Source organism: Salvia hispanica, chromosome 1, assembly GCF_023119035.1.
Source record: "Salvia hispanica cultivar TCC Black 2014 chromosome 1, UniMelb_Shisp_WGS_1.0, whole genome shotgun sequence".
NCBI classification, from domain to species: domain Eukaryota; kingdom Viridiplantae; phylum Streptophyta; class Magnoliopsida; order Lamiales; family Lamiaceae; genus Salvia; species Salvia hispanica.
Window position 1 is genome coordinate 18311597 of NC_062965.1, and position 21571 is coordinate 18333167.

At 35.2% G+C, this 21571-nt stretch overlaps 3 protein-coding genes across 4 annotated transcripts; all 3 read right to left on the reverse strand.

Annotated features, from left to right (window-relative positions):
• Window positions 1–6591: 6591 nt before the first annotated feature.
• LOC125202643 (pyruvate dehydrogenase E1 component subunit beta-like) lies at window positions 6592–9848 on the reverse strand. The gene is made up of 4 exons (XM_048101093.1): window positions 9549–9848; window positions 9267–9349; window positions 9103–9143; window positions 6592–7827 (listed from the first exon to the last, which is right to left on the reverse strand). The coding sequence occupies exons 1-4, from the start codon at window positions 9625–9627 to the stop codon at window positions 6855–6857; spliced, it is 1176 nt and encodes a 391-aa protein (XP_047957050.1). The 5' UTR covers window positions 9628–9848; the 3' UTR covers window positions 6592–6854.
• Window positions 9849–10705: 857 nt separating this feature from the next.
• On the reverse strand, window positions 10706–14395 carry LOC125205984 (bystin-like). The gene is made up of 11 exons (XM_048105231.1): window positions 13988–14395; window positions 13670–13793; window positions 13448–13499; window positions 13009–13336; window positions 12711–12790; window positions 12111–12158; window positions 11696–11842; window positions 11518–11590; window positions 11346–11421; window positions 11145–11258; window positions 10706–11025 (listed from the first exon to the last, which is right to left on the reverse strand). The coding sequence occupies exons 1-10, from the start codon at window positions 14303–14305 to the stop codon at window positions 11179–11181; spliced, it is 1326 nt and encodes a 441-aa protein (XP_047961188.1). The 5' UTR covers window positions 14306–14395; the 3' UTR covers window positions 10706–11025; window positions 11145–11178.
• A 295-nt stretch (window positions 14396–14690) lies between these two features.
• Window positions 14691–21352, reverse strand: LOC125202796 (UDP-glycosyltransferase TURAN). Of its 2 annotated transcripts, none has more exons than XM_048101270.1 (17): window positions 21078–21352; window positions 19757–19873; window positions 18835–18868; window positions 17930–17985; window positions 17708–17848; window positions 17169–17317; window positions 16986–17075; window positions 16828–16894; window positions 16690–16753; window positions 16488–16599; window positions 16108–16274; window positions 15923–16033; window positions 15778–15839; window positions 15612–15664; window positions 15444–15519; window positions 15130–15258; window positions 14691–15045 (listed from the first exon to the last, which is right to left on the reverse strand). In XM_048101270.1, the coding sequence occupies exons 2-17, from the start codon at window positions 19847–19849 to the stop codon at window positions 15022–15024; spliced, it is 1428 nt and encodes a 475-aa protein (XP_047957227.1). In that variant the 5' UTR covers window positions 19850–19873; window positions 21078–21352; the 3' UTR covers window positions 14691–15021. The 2 variants fall into 2 exon arrangements, with proteins under 2 accessions (XP_047957227.1, XP_047957226.1); XM_048101269.1 differs by having other exon boundaries at window positions 19757–19966.
• Between the last annotated feature and the right edge of the window lie 219 nt (window positions 21353–21571).

Below are 21571 nucleotides of genomic sequence, written 5' to 3' on the forward strand. Positions count from 1 at the left end.
AGCCACTGGCCGGTTGCAATGGTTCGGCTAGCCGATCGGCTAGCGCGACGAATCGGCTAGCCGGTCGCTAGCCGACCATTGCGGATGCTCTAAATTGAATCATGAGTTGTCTTCCTAATCCTAATTCTACTGCTATCAAATTAAAGACTTAATTGACAATTCACATATCTTAAGCCCTACATCGCTTTTTTATAAGGATGAAAGATAAATTTGGATTTGTCCCTCTCTCGCATTTACAACAAGAAGAATTAGTATTATACTACAAAATTACACAACTTTGTTTTATACTACATTATATGCATTTTATCAAAAATTATTTGAGGGAGACAATTCTCCCTATATTTTTGCTAGATGAATGCATATCTAAATTCGAATTAGAGTGTTTAGTTTCACATGTTCATAATTATAAGATTATTATATTAACCCATGATATTTAAAATGAACAACAAAACATTGAATATCTATTTTACAAGAGAAAGTTGGCACTCAAATCGTTGTTGTCTTGTTGATTAATGACAAGAGACAATTAGACAATTAGACAATTAGACTTACAAGTTGTGCATGAGGCCAATGAGTCAAGGACTACAACGTTGCCCTACCTTCTAGTTTGTCTGGACTCACTCTGGGTCATCATGTCGAGCCCCACCATGCGAAGGCCGGCTTGATCCGGACCCAATCCCAACCCCAACCCAAACCAGTACCCGACATGAACAGGTTCATGTTAGATTGTTTATGGACGGTTCTTAACATAAGATCGATAATGGTTTTCCATCTGTCCCGTGCCAGATTTTTTTTATGACGGTGTTTACGAAAATTCGTAGTCTATAAAAACGTGATGTATATGAATTTCAATGATGGCCTATAATCAACACCGGTTATGGCCATATTCCCCCATCAAATTGCGATATGTCCATATTCAATAGGATTTTTGTGTGATATTTTGTGCAATTATTTCTTAAAATTTGATTGATACATATTTGTCCTTATGCAAGAAAAAGTGCATGTTAACATTACATTCAATCTCAACCATATGATTGATAAGATCAATGGATACAATTTATTCCAAATCCTCACAAAACATCATAGCTTTTGTAACAACCAAAATTCGAGTCTTAAAAAACTAGTCTATCACGTGAGAGACAACTTATCCTGTTTAAAAATCATCACACACTATTGTCTAACATATCCTAAGCACAAAGATTCATCCCAAAAGACTAGTTTATCATAGAGATTACTTATTTTGTCTATAAACGACACATTTGTTGTCTTACACAATCGATGTGAAACAACGATGGAGTGCATTACATATACTATATGTCTCCAAGCATATATCTCCATTTATTGTTTCACATGGCTATACATAATTGTGCTATAGGTTCAAGGCAACATATGGGTCTAGTTGTGGATGAATACAACTACCACAATCTTTATTACTCTATCTCCATCTTCGAGAAAATGGTTTATGTTGCTCAGAATTGTGGGTCTTAGGAGTACTACCAAACTATTGTAAATTATTAATTTCCTCTCTCTATTTAGATCTCATTAATACAAGTTACATCAACGTACATGTCCATTGTTGTAATGGAGACAAAAAAAACATCAATTTATTTAACCTTGTCGAGTATTTAAAATTTTAGGGTTTGGTAACAAAATAAATTCCAAATATAGTTTAATTTTAATTAAATAAATAAATTTTAGGGTTTGGTAACAAATTTTTTAACATTCAAGTCATAACAACAAGACAACAATGGTTCTTTTACATACAAATCAATTTTAATTCATATTCAAAAATCAACATTAGTACTCCTTGAATAATTTAAATTTTTTTTATCAAAGTATAATACTATAATATATATGCACCAAAGTAAATCAAAATATAATATATGCGCAACCATGGTCCATGCATTGAATCTATTCTATTAGAGAGATTCTTTGTATCACACGACATCACCACAATTTAAGGTTTAATTCTGACAATATTTTGAAAGTTTTATCAATGTACATAGTTTCTAACCAAATTATATCTTTATTCTTCTTTAATTCAGTGAAGAATTTTTTTTCTAAAGATAAAAACAATTGATTCCAGGTTGTAAGTTTGAGAAAATAGCAAAACATGATCTCATGATTCTCATCATAACTCTAATTTCAAGATTGATGCTATCTAACTTTCATGAATATATGTTATGAATAAAAATTCACTAGCCTCAAAATAGTAAATTACAAAATATTCAAATGAGTTATTTTCTGCTGTCTATAACAAACTTTATTTTCAATAAACCATGGTGGCATCACTTTGGCTTATGAATGCCTAAATCAAGATATATAATTTATAATTTATAATTTATGATTATATATTCTATTTAGGTTTTATAATTGTTTACTAAATTTAGAAGCAGGCGTTTACCTTCTTTGACTCGATGGATTTTAAATTTTATTTATATTTACACGTCGATTTTTGTATGTGCTGATTCATGAATTGAGCTAGCTGTTACTTTTATTCTTTAATAACCTTTCAAGATGTGGATTACGATAATCAAAGGTTTAAAGTGCGACTCAATTGGTAAGATTCGTACACTTTCTCGTCCAGTTAATATGTCGATAGATCTTATGTGTCACCGCCACTTTATATTCTTGCACGAGATCTCGCAATGCCACGTGAATTTTTTTTGCCAAAATTTGAGTATATATCATGATATATATATTTTTTAAGTAATATTGTAACATTGAACATTAATTTGTCAAAATCATGACCATATATAATTAAAAGGTTTTGCCATTGTGTCAAAGTTAATTGGCCTATCTAAGTTTGAAGCACCCTACACATATTGCCAATAATGATTGCCTCTTTACGAATCGAAGAAACCAATTTGACATCTAAATTAACAAACAATGATGCATCATATGAATAAATTGTTTCTTAATTTTGTGTTCTCAAATTAGATTATAACGAATATTCCACTTTCCAATATATCATAAACTACTTTCCTGGCTAGATTGGTCCATAGTTTTGGTGTATTCATTAGAATTAAAACAAATGTATAAAAACCAAAATGCTAAAGTGATTTAAACATAAATGGTGTCCATATAAATGCAACAAAATATTTATAAATGCTTTAAATTCAATATTTTAAGTAAAGTAACATGATAAAATTCAGAAGTCAGACATTTTAAAAAGAGGGAAGAATACAAATTCATCTTTTTTCCTAATTGAAAGGCTCACACCATTAATAGTCTGCAGAAAAATCCATAAAGAGTGCTTTTCTCAAGATTTCGATAAAATCTTACTTTTCTTCTTAAGAAAAGTTGACCACATACAACAAAATCTATCTTTTCTTCTTCTTGCCCAAAAGGTTCCTTAATTTCAATGAAGCATGCACGCACACAATATGCACAAATATTTTTTGATAATAATATACTCCCTCTGTCCCAAGATGAGTGACTTGTATTCCTTTTTGGGGTGTCCCACTATAAGTGACCTATTTCCATTTTTAGCAAAAAGTCATCTCTCTTACTTTATTCTCCACCTACTTTATTCTCTTTTCTTTCCTCTACTTTTCCCTCTCTCATACTTTACTCTCTCCACTTTAACTTATTTAAATACCATTCCTTAAATCTCGTGCTCAAAAGAAATAGGTCACTTATCTTGGGACGGAGGGAGTATAAAAATGTACTCATATTGTGAGGAAAAAGTTCATTTAAGAACTTTTCTTAAAATTAGAGTATAAAATTAGTTTGCAAATATATAATTATCAGTTACTAGTTCCTCAATTAATAGCAGTTCGTTCGTTGAATCATGAATATCAGTTCTATCTTAATATCAGATCCTAACTCAATATCAAAATTGCATGCCACTATATAATTATAATTTATACATACAAAGGAAAAATCTATAGTTGTGATTTGAATTTAGGAATCACCATATAACTCAATATATAGAAATATTAAGCAGAAAATAAGTAGGGAGACGTGGAAGCTATAAGGCCAGAAGTGAAGCTTATCTCAAGAGGGTTTCAACCACAAATATTAAATGAATAGTATGCTTGACAACTCGGATGTTTTCGTGTGTCTATTATTTTATGTGTTGGTTAAGTATTCTAGTTTGAAATGTATACCTAATTATATTTCAAAAACAAAGTTCGATTCGTTCATTTTTTGTTGTTTTATTAATGTATTTTTTAAAGTTGTAGAGCAAACGAATAGATCAAATTCTGATTTTCATGAATTTTGTAAAAGTAAAAATGCTAATAATATTTTTTAATAAATTTGCATTTAACGGGAATGATTTTGTATTCTCAACATATGTAAGGACTGTATTTCTTTCGAAAAATTAACACTTAAAAATCTTGTGTTTTTGTTTTTTAAGGAGCACATGAGGGCTGAGATAAAACAAGGAGACGGTGACAGAAAATTCAGGATAAAAAGTGCTGAAATATACTCTAGCTAATTTAAACACATTTCATCCACATCTACTAATATATATGTCACATCTTGTATATATTTAAATTGATAGGGTATATGTTTGATGCTACTGTTAGAATTCAGAAATCACATTCTTATACGACAAATTTAGCTTTTCAATGGATCAAACTTTGAAGCCAAGGCTTGAAAGAAGGCATACAAACAAACCTAAATAAATTAATCCTTATACTTTTAATTGTATTCTTAAATTCAATTATGTGCCTAGATTAAAACTCAAAGTTCAAAATAAAGTACAAGTATGATATAGACAACATTACGAGAAACAGTACAAAATTGAAGCGTAAACAACATTTGTAAATGTAAACCTACCACAAAACAATCTATGTATCGACTAATGCTCACGGAATTACGTCTAAAAGATAAAAGTTGTTTAACGTACTCTTTCAATTTCACACATCTTTTAATTAATTTAGTCCATGTATATAATTTATTAACTCCAATTAAAACTGTAAGAATTCATTCTTTTCGGAATTGTAATAAGGCTCAAACTTTCGAGCATACTACACAATTCCCAACATTGATTTGTCTGTTGCAAGAAACCCTAATTTTCGTGAGTATGCACCGCAATTAACAAACAAAATCTTTTTCTTCTTTTGCATTGATCGCAAAAACTGGCTTTTTTCAGTGACAATTAATGTTTGCAGACATCAATCCTAGTACTACTTTTTCACTTTTGTAAGATTCGTGTGAGAATCAAAATAAGATTTCCACTTTCCAATGACTGCATTTAGAAGACCTTTTTGAATTAAATTTCACGTCAGCACTTTGTCTGATGATAATTACTGACATGCAATTCATCTAGAGACGTACACGTACATATATTCTCCAATTTTGCATCTAGTCAATAGAGGTTCGAGGAGTGATGGCAATAGATGATAATGAAATTGAACCCAATTCTAAAGTTTTAGATTGGAGTTGTCGCACCATGTGGACAACTCTAATGATCGAATCTAGAAGTGAGACTGGTCGAACGTCCGATCTCACATGAATCTGTCATTGCATGTAGTTGCATGCACACAAACGCATAATATAGTACTCCCTCCGTCCCAAGGTAGTTGGGACATTTTTTTTGAGGCACGAGATCTAAGAAATTGATGTGTTGAAGGTTAAAGTGGAGAGAGAAAAGTAAGATAGAGAATAAAATAAAAGAGATGAAGAGAAAGTGAAATATGAGAGAAAAAAAAGTTTTTGCCAAAAATAGAAAATGACTCAACTACCTTGAGACAATCCAAAAAAGAATGCGACTCATCTATATTTAGACGAATGGAGTATACGTTGGAATAATGCAGTATTGAGCTGTGGTGAATCCTATTCATGTATGTTTTTTAGAATATTACCTTAAAATGTATAAAGGCATTGTGTTTACGGTAAATTAGTTTCCCGGAGAAATCAACATTAATTTGATTTTTACAAGACTTAGGTGTTGCATTCACTTAACAAGAAGATGTATCAATTATATATGGTACTCATATCTTTGCGACTAAAAGGTTGAAAATATTTGTTCTCTCTCATAATAATTAAGTGTTACTCATTTTTAGCGTTGGCTTAACCAACAAAGCAATTGTAATTAACTATTCCATTTATTGGAAATTATGATTTATGCATCTGCATGATTATAGAAGTTGTGGAGGCTTAATTATCAGAGAACATGAAGTAACTATTAATTAAATTAGTTATAATTAAGGCAATGGTGAGATATATGTTCTTGTTTTTCAAGTCCCATAAATGATAAATAGGTGGATAGATAATTGAATATTTTGTTTCTATTTGTAAATCATAACATGAAGCATGAGATTATTAGATAAACATGGTTCATCAAACTCCACATAGTGGAGTGTTTTCCATTAACACATATTTTTGTTAAATATTTTCTTGGAGTTCATTTTATTAACATTGTTATATGTAATGGTTTGAGGTGTTTTGTGTGTAAATTAAAAGTTTTAGTATCAAGTATGGTTCCTAAACAGGGTAGATTAGGCCCAATTTAATTAAGCCCAAATCATAGAAAAAATTATTAAGTCTATATATAATGTGTAGTGTGACTATTTTTTGATGATGCTGAAAAAGCATTGACAACATAAAACACATAAAAAAATATAAAAGGGCAAAACATTCAAACTCAAATTACAAATGCATTTCTTGATCAAGTTCAATTCAAGCAAAAATAACTGAATTTAACAAGTTTAGAAAATCTCACAAAAAAAAAACTACTGAATTTCTCCAACACAGAGTAGACATAAATAGGTTCACAGTCATTTAAATAACTGATCTAACATCTAATAACAAAAACTAGTTTTTTTGAAAAAAGGATAACTGAGTTATGATGAAAAGAGATACCGTTGTTATGCGGAGAGGCAGAGAGAGGTCTTCCAAAGCTACCGGCAGAGCTGCTCAACAGCCGTTACAATCTGCGCAGGTTGGACGACAGTCACCTCCTCCAACGTCCCGGCATAAGGAGTGGGCACGTCCTGAGACGAGAGGCAAACAATTGGCGCGTCCAGGTAGTCGTTGAAGTTCTCGTTTATTGCAGCAGTAAGGCTGGCCCCGATACCACCTGTTCTCATGCACTCCTCGACGATCAAAACTTTGTGTGTTTTCTTAATGGAGTTTCCGATTGTGTAGAGATCAAAGGGCTTCAAAGACCTAATGTCGATCACTTCTGGGTCGTAGCCTTTGTTCACTAGGGTCTTGGCAGCTTGCATGACGTGGTATCGCATCCTCGAGTATGTTAAGATTGTGACATGCTCGCCGGGCCTCACCATCTCTGCTTCTTCTAGTGACACTACGTATTCTTCATCGGGAATTCTTTCCTTTAAGTTGTATAGGAGCACGTGCTCGAACAAAACCACAGGGTTCTCACTGCGGATGGCAGCCTTCATCAGACCCTTGGCGTTGTATGGGGTCGAACAGGCAACCATCTGGATTCCGGGGATTGACTGGAAGTAGGACTCGAGCCTCTGTGAATGCTCAGCCCCAAGTTGGCGCCCGACTCCTCCTGGTCCACGAATGACAGTCGGAATAGTGAATTGCCCGCCTGAGGTGTAGTGCAACATGCCGCAGTTGTCAGATATTTGGTTGAAGGCCAAGAGAAGAAATCCCATGTTCATGCCCTCAACAACTGGCCTTAGACCTGTCATAGCTGCCCCAACAGCCATGCCGGTAAAAGAATTTTCAGCAATGGGTGTATCGAGCACCCTCAGATCTCCATACTTTTCAGCAAGACCCTTGCTGACCTTGTACGAACCACCATAATGTCCCACATCTTCACCAAAGAGACAAACTCGAGGATCTCTTTCCATTTCTTCATCCAGTCCTTCTTTAAGGGCTTCAAACAGCAGCACTTCATGCCTGGAATAGGTATCCACGTCACATTATTTAAGGATTTAAGATCAAGATCAGACAGCTGGTATGAGACATAATTGCAAATTAAAAGGAGATAACATGATAGCATCACAAATTCACAATACATAGATGTTTCCCAACACAGCAATGGCTTGAGCACAGAATCTCACATGTGCGTGATCACACAATCCCACCAAACCATTTAATTATAACCAAATTACATGGATTAGGGAGATCTTTAATCTGAAAATGAAACATCCACTGCAAGGGAAAACAATTATTGCCACCTAAACTATGGTTATTTTGAAACTTTGTAACCTAAATACCTAACCTTTTATTTCAATTCGCAAAACGCTATACTTTACAACCAACAGCCAAAATTTGTGTTAGATGTCAATTATTAAGGCTCTCTTCATCTTATCTCACATGAAGTGCTCAGCTAGACTCAGGTTATGGTAAATTCAATTCTAACCATTCAAATTTCAAATGCACAATTAAGCACAATTTGCGTACATTGGAAATATAGGCACCGGATATCATTCATATAACAACAAAGATGAAAACTTTTAGCTAAAAACAAAAGTTCACTGGGAAAGTTGAAAGGTCAGATAGAAAAGTTTAACCAAAAGAAAAAAGAAATGATCTTGCAAAGTTTAAACATAAAAAGGAACCAAAGTTCGGAAGTAAGTCAATCCCACGGTGGAGTGTGAAAGAAGGTTGGGTAAAGAATGCAATTATCAATGCTTGTTAGCAGAAAACATCAATGCATATACTGTGTACAATAATGTCCTAATATGAACCATGAACCATCCAGTCTGTCTTCATGTGATGATGATTGTAAAGCACAACTCCTAGTTGTAACTTTTTTAATTCAATCTATCAAGCTAATGCTAAATTATTTTAAATAATTAACGAACTCTTAAATACCACATACCATACCACAGTCGGAATGCATCCTCGTGAACAATGAATATAGAACCCTTCCTTCACACAGTAAGGTAACACAAACAAACTAATGGACTTGTCTTTTCGATAATGGTCACATGCATAACCATGAACACAGAGAAATTATCTAACACTTGGAAGATAAATTTGAACTAAGACCACCTCTCAATAAAAGGATGAAAAGAGCTCAAAGACAAAGAGAACTCAGCCACACACGAACTACACATAGCTCACATCACTGTAGATTTCCAAAACAAACATGGAATTTTCAATTTGTGCTATGCAAACAGAGACAGAAACCATACATAAAGCATAGTTAATAACTAAAAATCATACCCTGGTTTCGAAGCAGCTGAGGCAGGATTCTCAGTCTGTGCCTGAATACGAAAGATGAAACAAAACCTAGGTCGATTAATACGAAGCAAAAACCAAACAATCCCTCTCTATCTAACAATGAAAATGAACCAGCATAAAATCCAACTACACAACATAGCACTAACCGCAACTGCGTGGGTAGCGATTTTCCCAGCATTCCGAGATCTATTAATCCGACCGGAGATCGGCCTCGCCTCAGATCTGACGACTGCGAAAGCAACAAACAGTGAATAACGGAACACAATGCATCACGAATACAACAAAATTCCACGAGATTCACGATCGCAGAATGCAGTCCAACGATTTTACACAAATTAACTAGACGCAGCTCCACTAGATCAAAAAATCTGATAATTTCAATTGTTTAAAACGGTATTCAAATCGCAAAATTAAGATCCGGTATATACCTGGAACAGAAGGGAGAGGAGAAGCAGACGATTTGACGGCTTGAACGGCGGCCGACGAAACTCCAAATGAAGCTGCCATTGAAGCCTCTGTTTCTACGAATGTATAGACGATTGAAGCTGTGAGATTAGAGAGAGATCGCAGTGAGGTGGTGTGGCGGAAAAAAGTAGTTATATATTGGCAGGGAGGAGAGAGAAGGAGAGAGGGAAGGAGGCGGAGATACAAATGCAAAGAGAGAGGTAGATTTGAAGTACAAATAGCAATGGCGATGATTCCTATGATGATTCATCTGTATTTTCGCCATGTGTGAATGAACTCAAACTGCCCACAGCTATTGCTATTTGTGTTTCGCCAATGGAGTTCGGATTAGCCAATCGGACAATACCATGCTAATGCAAAATTCGGTCCCAGATAAATGAGTCGTCCGTCCCGTTAATCATGACAAGAAATATCATACTAATGCGAAATTCGGTCACAGACAATTAAGTCGTCTGTTAATCATGACACGAATACGTGTTTCTTTAGTTGTCACATTTATCTCATTTGAAATGGGTTTTTTTCCTCGCATGGGATTATATATGCAATGTTGTTAAGTATGTTATGTGGAAAAAAAATAATGTAAAAAGAATGATATCTATTTTTTAAAAACGTCACTTTGGAACGACACAAAGAAAAATGTATCACTTTGGTTGAATTGGCCGGAGTAATTTTACTCAAAACACTCATATCCACCACTTCCGCGTTCTCTTAAATACTCGTGTCCAAAAGAAACACTAAACTTCAATATTTGAAAGAAACAATTCACAGAATTTAGTTAAATATATTGCTTTGACTATAAAATTTGAGGATTTAGGACCAAAATTATAAAATGGATTTGTGCAAGTGCTATTTGCTTATGACAAAACATACTTCCATCAACAATGGTTGGATTTTAGCTGCTTTCTTTCAACTACAATTCCAAAAGTGGGTCATCCTAACTTTTTTGATAATTAAGGGCATTTATTAATTGACATTGTAATTTGTTAAATCGAGTATTTATACTTGCATTTTTGTGAAAAAAAACTGAACTTCCAAGACTAATACCAAGACCCAAGCAATAACTATGAACTGCACACATATTCCCTCAGAAAAAGAAAAAAAAAAGACAAAGCAAAGCTAGTCTCCAAAGAAAGCATCAATAAAACAAACACTTCAAACAGGTAACATGAGAAGTCATGTTGCATCTCTAATCTTTAATTTAATGGAAAACTGCAGGAAGGAAGCTAGTTTTTATTTATTTTAATTAAAAAAATAAAATAAATGAACATGTACCGGGCTGGTAAACGAACATGAACCGGACATGTAAACGAAAAACGTGGTAAATAGAATATATATAAGGTGGAGCTTGTGCTATATAATCACTATTTTCTTCGATCGCCTAAACTTGACCTCAATAGGACGCTTATCTGGTGAAGTTCGGCCCAGAATTTTTCGAACCACCTACATCAACAGCTTGAATAAATCAGAAATCATCCATGGATACAACAATGAAAAACATGATTCACGGGAATAAATTTCATGCAAGAAAATGAATCTACTACTTGAGATGTGAAGATTACCTTTACAAAAACAGAAAGAATAGCAGTAGCAAATCTAATCCTCCTCCATTGGAACATCTGGAATGTCAAACCTGTCTTCGATAATTGTTCTGTTAACTACAGATAGAGGTGCCGGTGCTATGGAGTTAAGGAAACACGACTAGGTAGACTTATCGAATGTTTTAGAAAAATCTCAGACAATGAAGGAAAAGGAAAGGATATATATTGACATAGGATCATTATCTGTCTCTCCACGGTTGTGGCTATTATTTAACTCCCTCAGTATTTCAGGCGTAATCTGCGTGATAGAGAAAAAACGCAGATAGTATCATAAATTCCATGAATAAGACACAAGAATGGGATCAGTTTATTATAGGTAAGCTTATGGTCTTACTAGTTTATGCCTTTGCCTTTCAACTAGTGCAATGAGACGATCTTTGTCCTCCTTTTTTAATCCATTTTTGTACCTGCACAAGAATCGAGCAAAGCAGGAAAAATTTACACTATGCAATCAAAAGAAAACATTAAGTATAATTCATTTTTAGGAGAAAATGTCAAGAAGATGAACTAACCTCTGTGAAAATGCAAGAAGTGATTGATGCCAGATCACAGGCATTACTCTGGACTCATCATTGAATTTCACAAAATGTGCAACCAAAGCATCAAGTGCAGAATATGTCAATGCACACTTCTTCTCAATTAGTAACGCGATGAAATAACTGCTCAGAACATACAAATGAAATAGTCTTCATGAGGATGGATCCAAAGATATATAGGTAAAAAATAAATGAAGATAAATAGCATTGCAATTAAAATGGAACTTTTGTAATCAATACAATGGATTGCTTAGGAAGCAGCTAGGTCATAGGAGGATCAATAAAATATTTATGATTTGCTCTTGAAAGTGACTTCAAGCTTATTGACCGTCAGTGATATAAACTATGTTGTGCATTTGTGGAATTCCAGAAGAGTATTGCATGTCTAAACCTTCTTGTACTGCTGTATTCCATGTTCGCAAGCATCGCTAATGTGGCACTGTCATGAATAATAGAGAAAACATATCAACAAACAAATTGCGAAATATATCAATAGATAAAAATACTAGAAATTAGAGATCCAGGCAAGAGAAAATCAATTCACGAGGAACTATAAGTTTCCCTGTAAAAAAGTAAGTGGATACTAATGCAGCCAACGTCCAAATCTCAGGAAACTATCTCCCTTTGTGGTTGATGCTATTCCAGCCAAGTGTAAATACATTGCTAGTCCAGTTCAGCTAAATGACATGTTGATTTTCTGGTGATGACCAATGGGTCATTTCAGCAAACAAACTGATCTCTGAGTCTATGACCACCCTATGACATGGGTTAACATTTCAACTGCTCACTTTACTTGTTAGAATTGTTCAAATTAGAGGCTTCGGAAGTGTTATTTGTTAAATATGTACATGCTACTTACAGTCAAGTTTCTTGATAATAAAATTTTCATATCATGGTTTTCAGCAAGTTTATGCATCTCATCGGTGATTTCTTCAGCAAGTAATGAGAAAGGAATTTTCAAAAGAACTATACCAGATGGATGCAACGTTACCTAGGCAGGGGATAAGGAATAGAAACCTTCTTAATGATGCTCCCAATAATGTCAGCTTCCTTTAGATTGCATGTCCTTGACTGTAAAAGAACACAACAGGCATAACTAGTTGAATTCAATTCCAGAAAAGCAGAACGAGATGTATGTTGCTTGAGAAATTCCCAAAAGCTGCATTTAGTGTCTCTTTACACTAACAAACAATGCATTAATCAATTATTCATATGTAAGCATGAACATAGACTTGTTCAAAGGCTATGAAACATACTAAACGTAGATCCACCATATAGCAAAAGCATACCTCGCACAAGGGTAATAAGATTCCTTTAATAAAAGCAGCTTGTTTGTAGCAAGCCTTTTTCAATGACTGATATAAAGCAGGGTGCAGCGTCTTATTTTTCCGAATCTCTTCTCTCACGCGTGGCAACAAAACAAACTTATAGAAACGTGCCACCTTATTAACACCCATACCAGAAGCAAAGATTATTGTTGCTTGATACAGTGCATGTGGCGACCATTTATCAGGTTCGGTCAAGTATAGACGTTCTTCCCAGGATGGTTGAGAAGGTATGAACTTCAAAGCTTTGGGAATCTTGCCAGAGGTATACTTGTTAAGCAGTTTACCAACCCTGCACAATACGTATCCACCTTAAATCAGTAAAGTCACTACTAAGGGGAAGGCGAGAAAAAAATCACATTGCAGTTGGTTATCTGTGACAAGGCATAGCCTCTAAGCATACCTCTTGTACAGTTCAATGACCGAGTCGTCCGATTTCGTCATTGGTTGTGATCCTAAACACAAAAACACACATTCAATAAACTTGCTAATAGCCATGAATCCACGACACTATGCATCATTTCATAAATAGACAACCACATGTTTTTGTATTAGCAATACAAAATATTTGCTGAGTAGAAACCCCGAAACAACGTTAATTGTCATCAGCAAATTAAACGCATACCGGTTGAAACTTGAGCAGCTTTTTTCTTGATCTCCTCCACGATGTCAGCAACGGTTCGTTCAAGGCAATCATCTTTCGATAGGAAGGCCTCCAGCAGCTTCTCGTCCTCCTCATTAATAGCATCCTTTACATCATAAGAATACAATTAGCAATAAAAGATGGCTTCAATTACCCTTCCACAAAACAAACATTCTACACCAAAATTATCTGACACTCAAAAACTGATCCAAATCCCAAATCCACTCTTCTAAAACCTCTGATTTTAACAAAATATGTTCTCGTAACAAAACTACAAGGCTAATTGAGAGTAAATCGAACCTCGAAAAACCCTTCGGAATCATCCACGTCGTCATCGTCGAATTCGTATTCTTTGCGGCCGTGAATTTCGGGAAACACGATTTTACTGTCGGCGGTGTGATCGGCGACATTGTTGGCGCTTTCCTCTTCTCGCTGGATCTCCTTCTGCTGCAAAAGGGCTTCCTTGAGAATCGTAGAGCTGACGATCGACGGAACGAGCTTCTCCTCTAGCTGGTGGTGCTTCAGCGGCTTGCGCCGCTTCTTTCCTGAGGAGAATGCGTCGGAGCCCAGCGGCAAAAACGGCTCCGGATTCGTGTTTCGTGGACGTTTCATCGACATTGTTGCAGACAAAATCCAAATCCTTAAACCCTAATTTGAGAAGAGAGGTTTTAGGTGTTTTCTCTTTTTGCTTTTCGATAGCACTGGAATTTAAATTGAAATAAACTTCTCCATATCTAATTAAGATTTGCAAATTTTATTTGTTTATAAAATCAACTAAAAAATTGGAAGTTATAAACACATATATAATTGCCTTACCAAATATTGCCTTATTAAACATAAAATTGACGTGGAATAATTCCAATTGCGGTAACATTTGATTCGTTAGTCTAAGATTAAATTAGTCGTAGGAGTGAATCATTAATCTCGTTATTATAGAAGTGTGCCAAGATATATTGTCACTAGCCGAGCTTTGTAGAAAAACACAACTATACAAGAACTAAAGTTAGCCATGGCAACCAAACAACCCTAACATATAGTATAAACAAGATAATATGATGTTGTAGTAAAAGATGTGAATTTAGTGGTAAAACATAGGCACAAAGATCATCATGTCCAAAACCATATTGGCTTACTAACAATCTTAAAATGGTGAGATGTGCGTCTTCTCCAACTATTAGGTCAGGTTAGAGGTTTTGAGTTGCTATAATCGATACACAGTAAATGAGATTTTCCTCTTCTTTTTCTTTAAGACGACAAAAATGAAATTCTTTTCTGTTGCTTTGAGTGTACAAGAAAACTTGATGGGAAGGCCTCATGTAGTTCTTTGATTCTTTTCAGCCAGCACGTTCGGAAATAACCTGAAAGAATCACGTTCTTGTTGATCGACCATCTGTGAGAGCAAAGCGATGCTAGGAACGCTACAACTGGCAGAAAAGTCTAACCTCGTTTATTAAAGGCAAGGCATTCTCTTCCCATTCCGTTGCCCACCTAACGGAAGATACCCTTTCCATCAAGCTTGATCTCATCGACTTCAACCCATCACATCTCTCTGGAAAACCCTCAAACAGCATCTGTAAGAAGCCGATGCAGTTATGCTTATATCTTGTCAACGAAACCAGCTCAAAAAATCGAAGCAGAATACACTAACTACTAAGGTCTAAGAGATGTAAAGCACATGTAATTACAAATTTTAAAAACATGTGTACCATAAATCTCCTATTGGTATGTGAAATGTGAACATAGTAAAGAAGCTTACCATGAGTTCATCAGCCAGTTCTGAAGACGACGAAAAAAGGAGGCCATTCTTGTTAACATCCACCAGCTCCGTTATGCTAGATGCAGATTCGAGATGGATTTATTTATTTAGTCTTTCTAAGTAGTCACACTCTAAGAAGATATTTTTAAAAAAATTAACTGATCTTACCAAGAATAAGAAACAGCACAGACGGGCAGTCCACAGCCGAACATATCCACAACCTAATTAACCATCACGTTCAAAGATGAAAATCTTACTTCAAAAGAGCTATTTTCCAATAAATTGTTATACTGCTTTCCAATAGAAATGAAGTTGAGGCATTATTAGCACAGACCTTCATGGGCAGATCCAGCCCTGATGACGATGTATGCAAACAGACACCTAAATCTGCTGACCCTGTTTGTGTAAAACGGGGATAATGTAAGTGTTTATATAGGACAGGAAACCTTAAACCTACAGAGGCTTCTCAAGTTAGTTACCAAGAAGTAGTGGATAATCCTCTGCCGACAGCCACATTGTACGGAATGCTACACGTTTGAGGCTAAGTTTTCTTATCTTCTCCTCGTACTTTTCCTTCTCGGGTCCTTTACCTTCAGTTTGAGGTATTATTGTCTTAGAATACATGGAAAAAATCAGATAGCTGAGGAAAATCAGATAGGCATACCAGTAATGATAAACAGCAACCTTGGATACAAGAATTGTTTCCCTTCATTAATACTATCCCAGACAACTTCATTTGCAATAGAGTCATCCTCGCCTAAGAGAGCAGCCACGCGTCTATCATACATAAGTGCTGCTTCCAGTAAAATACCAAAATCTTCATCTGGAGTCCTGAATAAAGTCATTCTTTACTGTTCAACTGTGTAAACGTAAACTATATGTATATCAATATCCATGCTATCAATTGCGGACAATGAGAAATAAAGGGGATGCAACCGAGCCTCCTTTGCTTCTTTATGTCCATTAATGATAAGCAGATTAAAAGTTCTACAACAAAGGTGATGTAAATTGAGGTGGCAAGTAGCCAAATTATCAGGAGTATACCAGCTTGTACTGCTGACAACCAGTGCTGGTCTGTTTTGATTTAAGAATACATCAGAACCAACGCGAGTTGTAAATGGAGTTGCATTAGGATCATTGTCTGGCGCTGCTGATCCTGCAAGTATTCACATTTTAGACCGAATTTAGCAGGCACATGCTTGCTCAGTTTAAAATGAATCAGAAATAGTTTATTTGCTTCCTTCACCATTGCTTATGCAATCTTGAAGACCAAATGGACTGTGAAGACTTTTGCTAATCCTGCAAAATAACTAGAAGATTGTTGACTTTAGAATTTCTAACGCAATGTGTCTCTAAGCTAACCGTGGAATATCACTTTGCTCACATTATGCTTCTGCTCGAGTGATGCCGGCTGGAAAAATTCAGGAGGCTGATCATACAAAACAGTGGCTCTGCAGTGTAAAAAATCACAGATGTAAGTTACAATTGAAGCTAGTGGGTGCAGTAAAATAATAGAGCAATGTTTTCATGTTGTCATCTTACTTAATCCCCCAGTTCAGAAGCAACTCGTGTTGCATTGCCCTCGTCACACACAAGGAACCATGAGCCATCATGCCATAACGTTTCTCAATCCTAGTCATAGATGAAAACATCGGTTATATAGTCTCATGCAAAACCATCCATCAGCAAGTCATCAAAATTGGACAAGTTGAAGTCTAAATTCACCAACGATATATCGTAACAAAGAGACTACTCCTTCCAAGTGACAGAGCCAGCAGGGTGTATCCAAAATTATGCCAATCAACAATGAATGCTGATTTTCTCAACCAGCTAGCCCACTTCACAACCACTAGAGTAGGAACTGATGGTGGATTCTGCAGAAGCAACATTACGTTATTTTAACAAAGCTTACTAATACATTGGTGTTGTATACAAGGAACAAAACAATGATACAATAGAACATTTATCCATTTTCATGCAATGTCTCCACACCTTTTAACTGCCCAGGGAATAGTTCTGCAAGAAAAAATTGCAAACATAGATGGTCTCTAGTTTTACATTTGTCCGTTGAGTTACTTAAAAAACAAGTTCACCTCAACGGCAAATACTCCAATAAAGTTAACAAAGTTTGATTGTAGAACACAAGTTACACAACGACCATGTGAATTAAGACAAGTATTAAGGAAGAAAAACAAGTGTATGGAACAGTTATTATGCAATTCAGTTGAGCAGGGAAGGATAAATAAACACAACATGAAGCTCACCTGCACTATGAAGGCATCCGGAGCTGGTATCTTCACACAAAGATACCAAAGCAGCGTAAGAAATTGGACTATGGGCTTGAGAATAAGAAATATAGGACGTAGAATACTCGGAAGCCTTTGAAGAACTGTTGGCCATGGTGGCTGTGAAAAGAAATAAAAGACTGCTGTCAAAATCCTCAAAATTAAAACATTTCAATCTATGAACAAAAACCTTATTCATACCATTCTGTGGATGTGGATAGATTGGTTCTCTAGCAGCGAAATGTGGGGTTCCGAACCTATACAAAGATCAAGCTTCTATCAGGAAAATAAACACATCTAAAAGTCATCCAACAACACCGTCTTCCGTACAAATGTACAGTACACACTTCTGGAATCATATACCCCCTCCGTCCCACAAGAATAGACACTCTTTCCTTCCGTCCCACAAGAATAGGCACTCTTTCCTTTTGTAGTTCGTCCCGCAAGAATATGCACTTTCTAATTTTGGAAACTCTTTTCTCTCTAATGAGGTGGGACCCACTCTCCACTAACAATACTTTAATTACTTTTTCTCTCTACATCTCTCATACTTTACCAATTTTGCATTAAAAATTCCATGCCAAACCCAAAGTGCATATTCTTTGGGGACGGAGGGAGTAGAACTTTATAATAAGTCGTAACTTCAGTAGTTTATAAATTTTGAAAAACATCTCCAGCTGAGCTGAGTCATAAACATAAGAGAATCTGATCAGAAGGCTAAAACATAAGATATTAGTAGCAGGTAAGCAATTGCCTGTAATTTTTAATACTCCTATATCCTAAGGTAGTTGATGCTGACCAATATGTACAATCATACTGCTCTAATGACACTAATACATACAAAGATCAGCTATAGAGAGTATAAACAGTAGAAAATCAATATATAAAAAACACAGAAAGCATCGCGCAGAATTCATTTCCAATGTACTATAAATCAAGATATCATGCAATGCGCTAAGAGATGGGTAGCGGTGGATAGATCATAGATTTCATTAAGGGCGTAACCAATTCAACACACGACACATAGTCGTACGTAGTGTCTGTGCGGAAAAAGTAAATTGATAGGAGAAAAGAACTAAAGCTTAGGCAATAAACTAGTAGGATACCTCCATATGCGACAATATCAACATCTAGTAAAGCCTGAAACAAAGATGGAATTTCATTATTCATAAGCCCCAAAAGGATAAAGAGAATCAAAAAGCAATTTAACAAATGCAACTTCTTTCACAGTCATAGGCGCTTAAATCATAGTCAGTCAAGTTCACAACTTTACATGAGGCTCGTACTGCTGATCAAGCGAACTCAGAAAAAGGTCCAACGTGTTCATAGTATAGTATTTCCTTTCAGAATTTATCAATTATGAGTTTATGACTAACAATAATTGTAGCACTTCCAAAACTCCAACCTCAGTTTCCAAAATGCTATTCAATTTGCTGTTTGAAGTTTTCTCCCTGGGACATAAACATAAATTTACTCACTAGCTTTCATCAATAATTGACTCCTTATCATGGAAGATGACATTAGAGTGAAAAATCAATGCTGTAGTTTTTCATATTCAAAATTAATTCTTAAGCAAGTACTCCCTGCTCCCTATTATTTATACAACATATTCCTTTTTAGGCTATCACATATAACAATAACATAGCACGTTTTCTTTTTAAGACACCTTTATTACTCACGTAACTGTATAAGATATATATTCCTTACACAACTTTTCAACTCTCCAACCCATTCCCAAGAGAAATGTGCCATAACTAATGGGATTAGGGGAAAGATGGAGAATATATTATTAGCCTGATAACAGAATCTTAGACACCAAATACAAAGGAAATCATCCAGCCTGATCACAAATCTAATTTGATATACATAAGCATAAAGTATGGGTAACTCTTCAACATATGATAAATAACAGATAATGAATTAATAATCCCTGCAAATATCAAATATACCCCTGATTCCAGAGTGAAAGAATGTATACATTATAATAACCACAAATTACTTCAAACACATACAAAGATAGAACAATACCTGTCGAGCAAGGGAAAGGGCATGGTATTGCATCCGGGGGCTCCTACCAATGTCACCAAGCACCACCACACAAACCCTATTTCTCCTCCCCATTTGAGGCCGATTGTCCCCTATACACTACTTGAACAAAAACTTTTCATCAGAGCAACTCAACTTGACATCTCCTTTACTCTTGAACCTTTTCTTTCCTTTTGTTGTTAGCTCCTTAGCCTTGATCATCAAATAGCAAATTTCCATTCTTAACTATTATCTTCTCAAAACATTCAACAATATCACAATGCATTGTTCATAATAGCATGTTCCACTGTTCAAAATATTTTCTTAATATTATATTCCTATATTCGAACCCAAATGTTAATAGACAAATGATATACAATTCATGTAAATGTGCCATCCAATATACTAGTATCATAATTACCACATTTATCGATATATAAGCTTAGATTAATCAAACCAAGTCAAAAATCTAACGATCATCATTAGTAGACACAGGACACTCGACTCAGGTATATTTATCTCATCAAGCAAGACTCACCGTCATTGTACCCTAATTCAACATTAGACATCTAGCTGCTCATTATGGTTATTCTTCTATAAATGATAATCTCAATCAACTTCATGGAAGTTTTAGCATTTATATTGTCAGTTTTATACCCATCTAATCTGCTTCAACCAACTAATAGCAGAATCCAAATTCAGATAAGTTATGTCGAGTATCTCAAGTTATAAACAATATAAAATGAATTACTATGATAAGTCCTTGATGAGAATTTCTGTTTTGAAGAATCAAGACTTACTTTGATGCTATAAAAGAATATATTTATCTATTTATATTTAGTTCACCAAACTATTGGGGCAAATTCCAAAGCAGGGACTTGATTGTCAAACTCTAGCATTACTCAAATAACTAGTATATCCATTGCACTATCCAATATCGAAATTGGGCATCTGAATTAGTGAATTTGGATACCAAATTCCAAAATACTCTTCAAAAATCAACTGTTTCTCTCTAAATCTCTAACATTAATGTTAAAATTAACAGTTATGAATGAAGCAGCTGCAGTTTTATTGTATCAGGTACCCTAACTCGTACAATCACTGAATTATAAGAAGTAGATTGGGTAAACTGATCTGAACCCAAAACTATCTCATAGCACAAGATATATATTTTGTGAAATTCAACTCTCTAAGCTACTGGAAAGTGCATCATGAAGCTCATACACCGATCACAAATTAATGGCCAATCACAAGCTAACAAATCTGTATTCAGTCAATCATGTCAAGTAAATCAATCGATTAATCGATTCAATTATACACTTACCTGCTAGTTTCGGATGCGATCGGGCGGATTGGCGAATGAGACGGGGCGGCTGGCGGCTGAGTAATGGGCAGAAGCAGATTGAGCAAATCAGCCAGAGTGATCGGCGACTGAGACAGCCAACTGTATGACCAAGGATATAATGGTCGTCTGGCCTATTAGGGGAGAGGAAGGTGGAGGCAGGGCGGCGACTAAGGCGGCGCCGGAGATGAACGACGGCGGCGACAAAGGCAAGAGAAAGAGTGAGAAAGAAGGCTGTGCGCGTGTGTTTCAGCTCATGCGTGTGGTCGGTTAGATGTAAACACTAAATTAATTATTCCCATTTCATTTTACGATTAATTTTTACTACTATTTTCTTTTAGGTAAGTAATTTAAGAATAATGCGTTAAATGAATAGTGAAAAAAATTACTAAAAGATAATAAAGTAAATAGTAAAATTATTTTTTTTTAAAATAAAAATAACTCAATTAATTTGAAACTTCTTAAAATAAGAAAAT

Excerpts from the sequence above, each read along its gene's own strand:
- LOC125202643 (XM_048101093.1), bottom strand. The coding sequence starts at position 9,627 with ATGGCAGCTTCATTTGGAGTTTCGTCGGCCGCCGTTCAAGCCGTCAAA. Across the intron at positions 9,350-9,548 it reads TCCTCTCCCTTCTGTTCCAG|TCGTCAGATCTGAGGCGAGG; the intron begins GTATATACCGGA and ends TTGCTTTCGCAG. Across the intron at positions 7,828-9,102 it reads TCAGCTGCTTCGAAACCAGG|GCATGAAGTGCTGCTGTTTG; the intron begins GTATGATTTTTA and ends TACCTATTCCAG.
- LOC125205984 (XM_048105231.1), bottom strand. The coding sequence starts at position 14,305 with ATGTCGATGAAACGTCCACGAAACACGAATCCGGAGCCGTTTTTGCCG. Across the intron at positions 13,337-13,447 it reads GTCATTGAACTGTACAAGAG|GGTTGGTAAACTGCTTAACA; the intron begins GTATGCTTAGAG and ends CGTATTGTGCAG. Across the intron at positions 11,259-11,345 it reads TAATGATCCTATGTCAATAT|CGGCACCTCTATCTGTAGTT; the intron begins ATATCCTTTCCT and ends ACTCCATAGCAC.
- LOC125202796 (XM_048101270.1), bottom strand. The coding sequence starts at position 19,849 with ATGGGGAGGAGAAATAGGGTTTGTGTGGTGGTGCTTGGTGACATTGGT. Across the intron at positions 17,986-18,834 it reads TGATATTGTCGCATATGGAG|GTTCGGAACCCCACATTTCG; the intron begins GTATCCTACTAG and ends ATCTTTGTATAG. Across the intron at positions 15,520-15,611 it reads TGTGCTGTTTCTTATTCTTG|CATAACGGAGCTGGTGGATG; the intron begins GTAAGATCAGTT and ends ATCTGCATCTAG.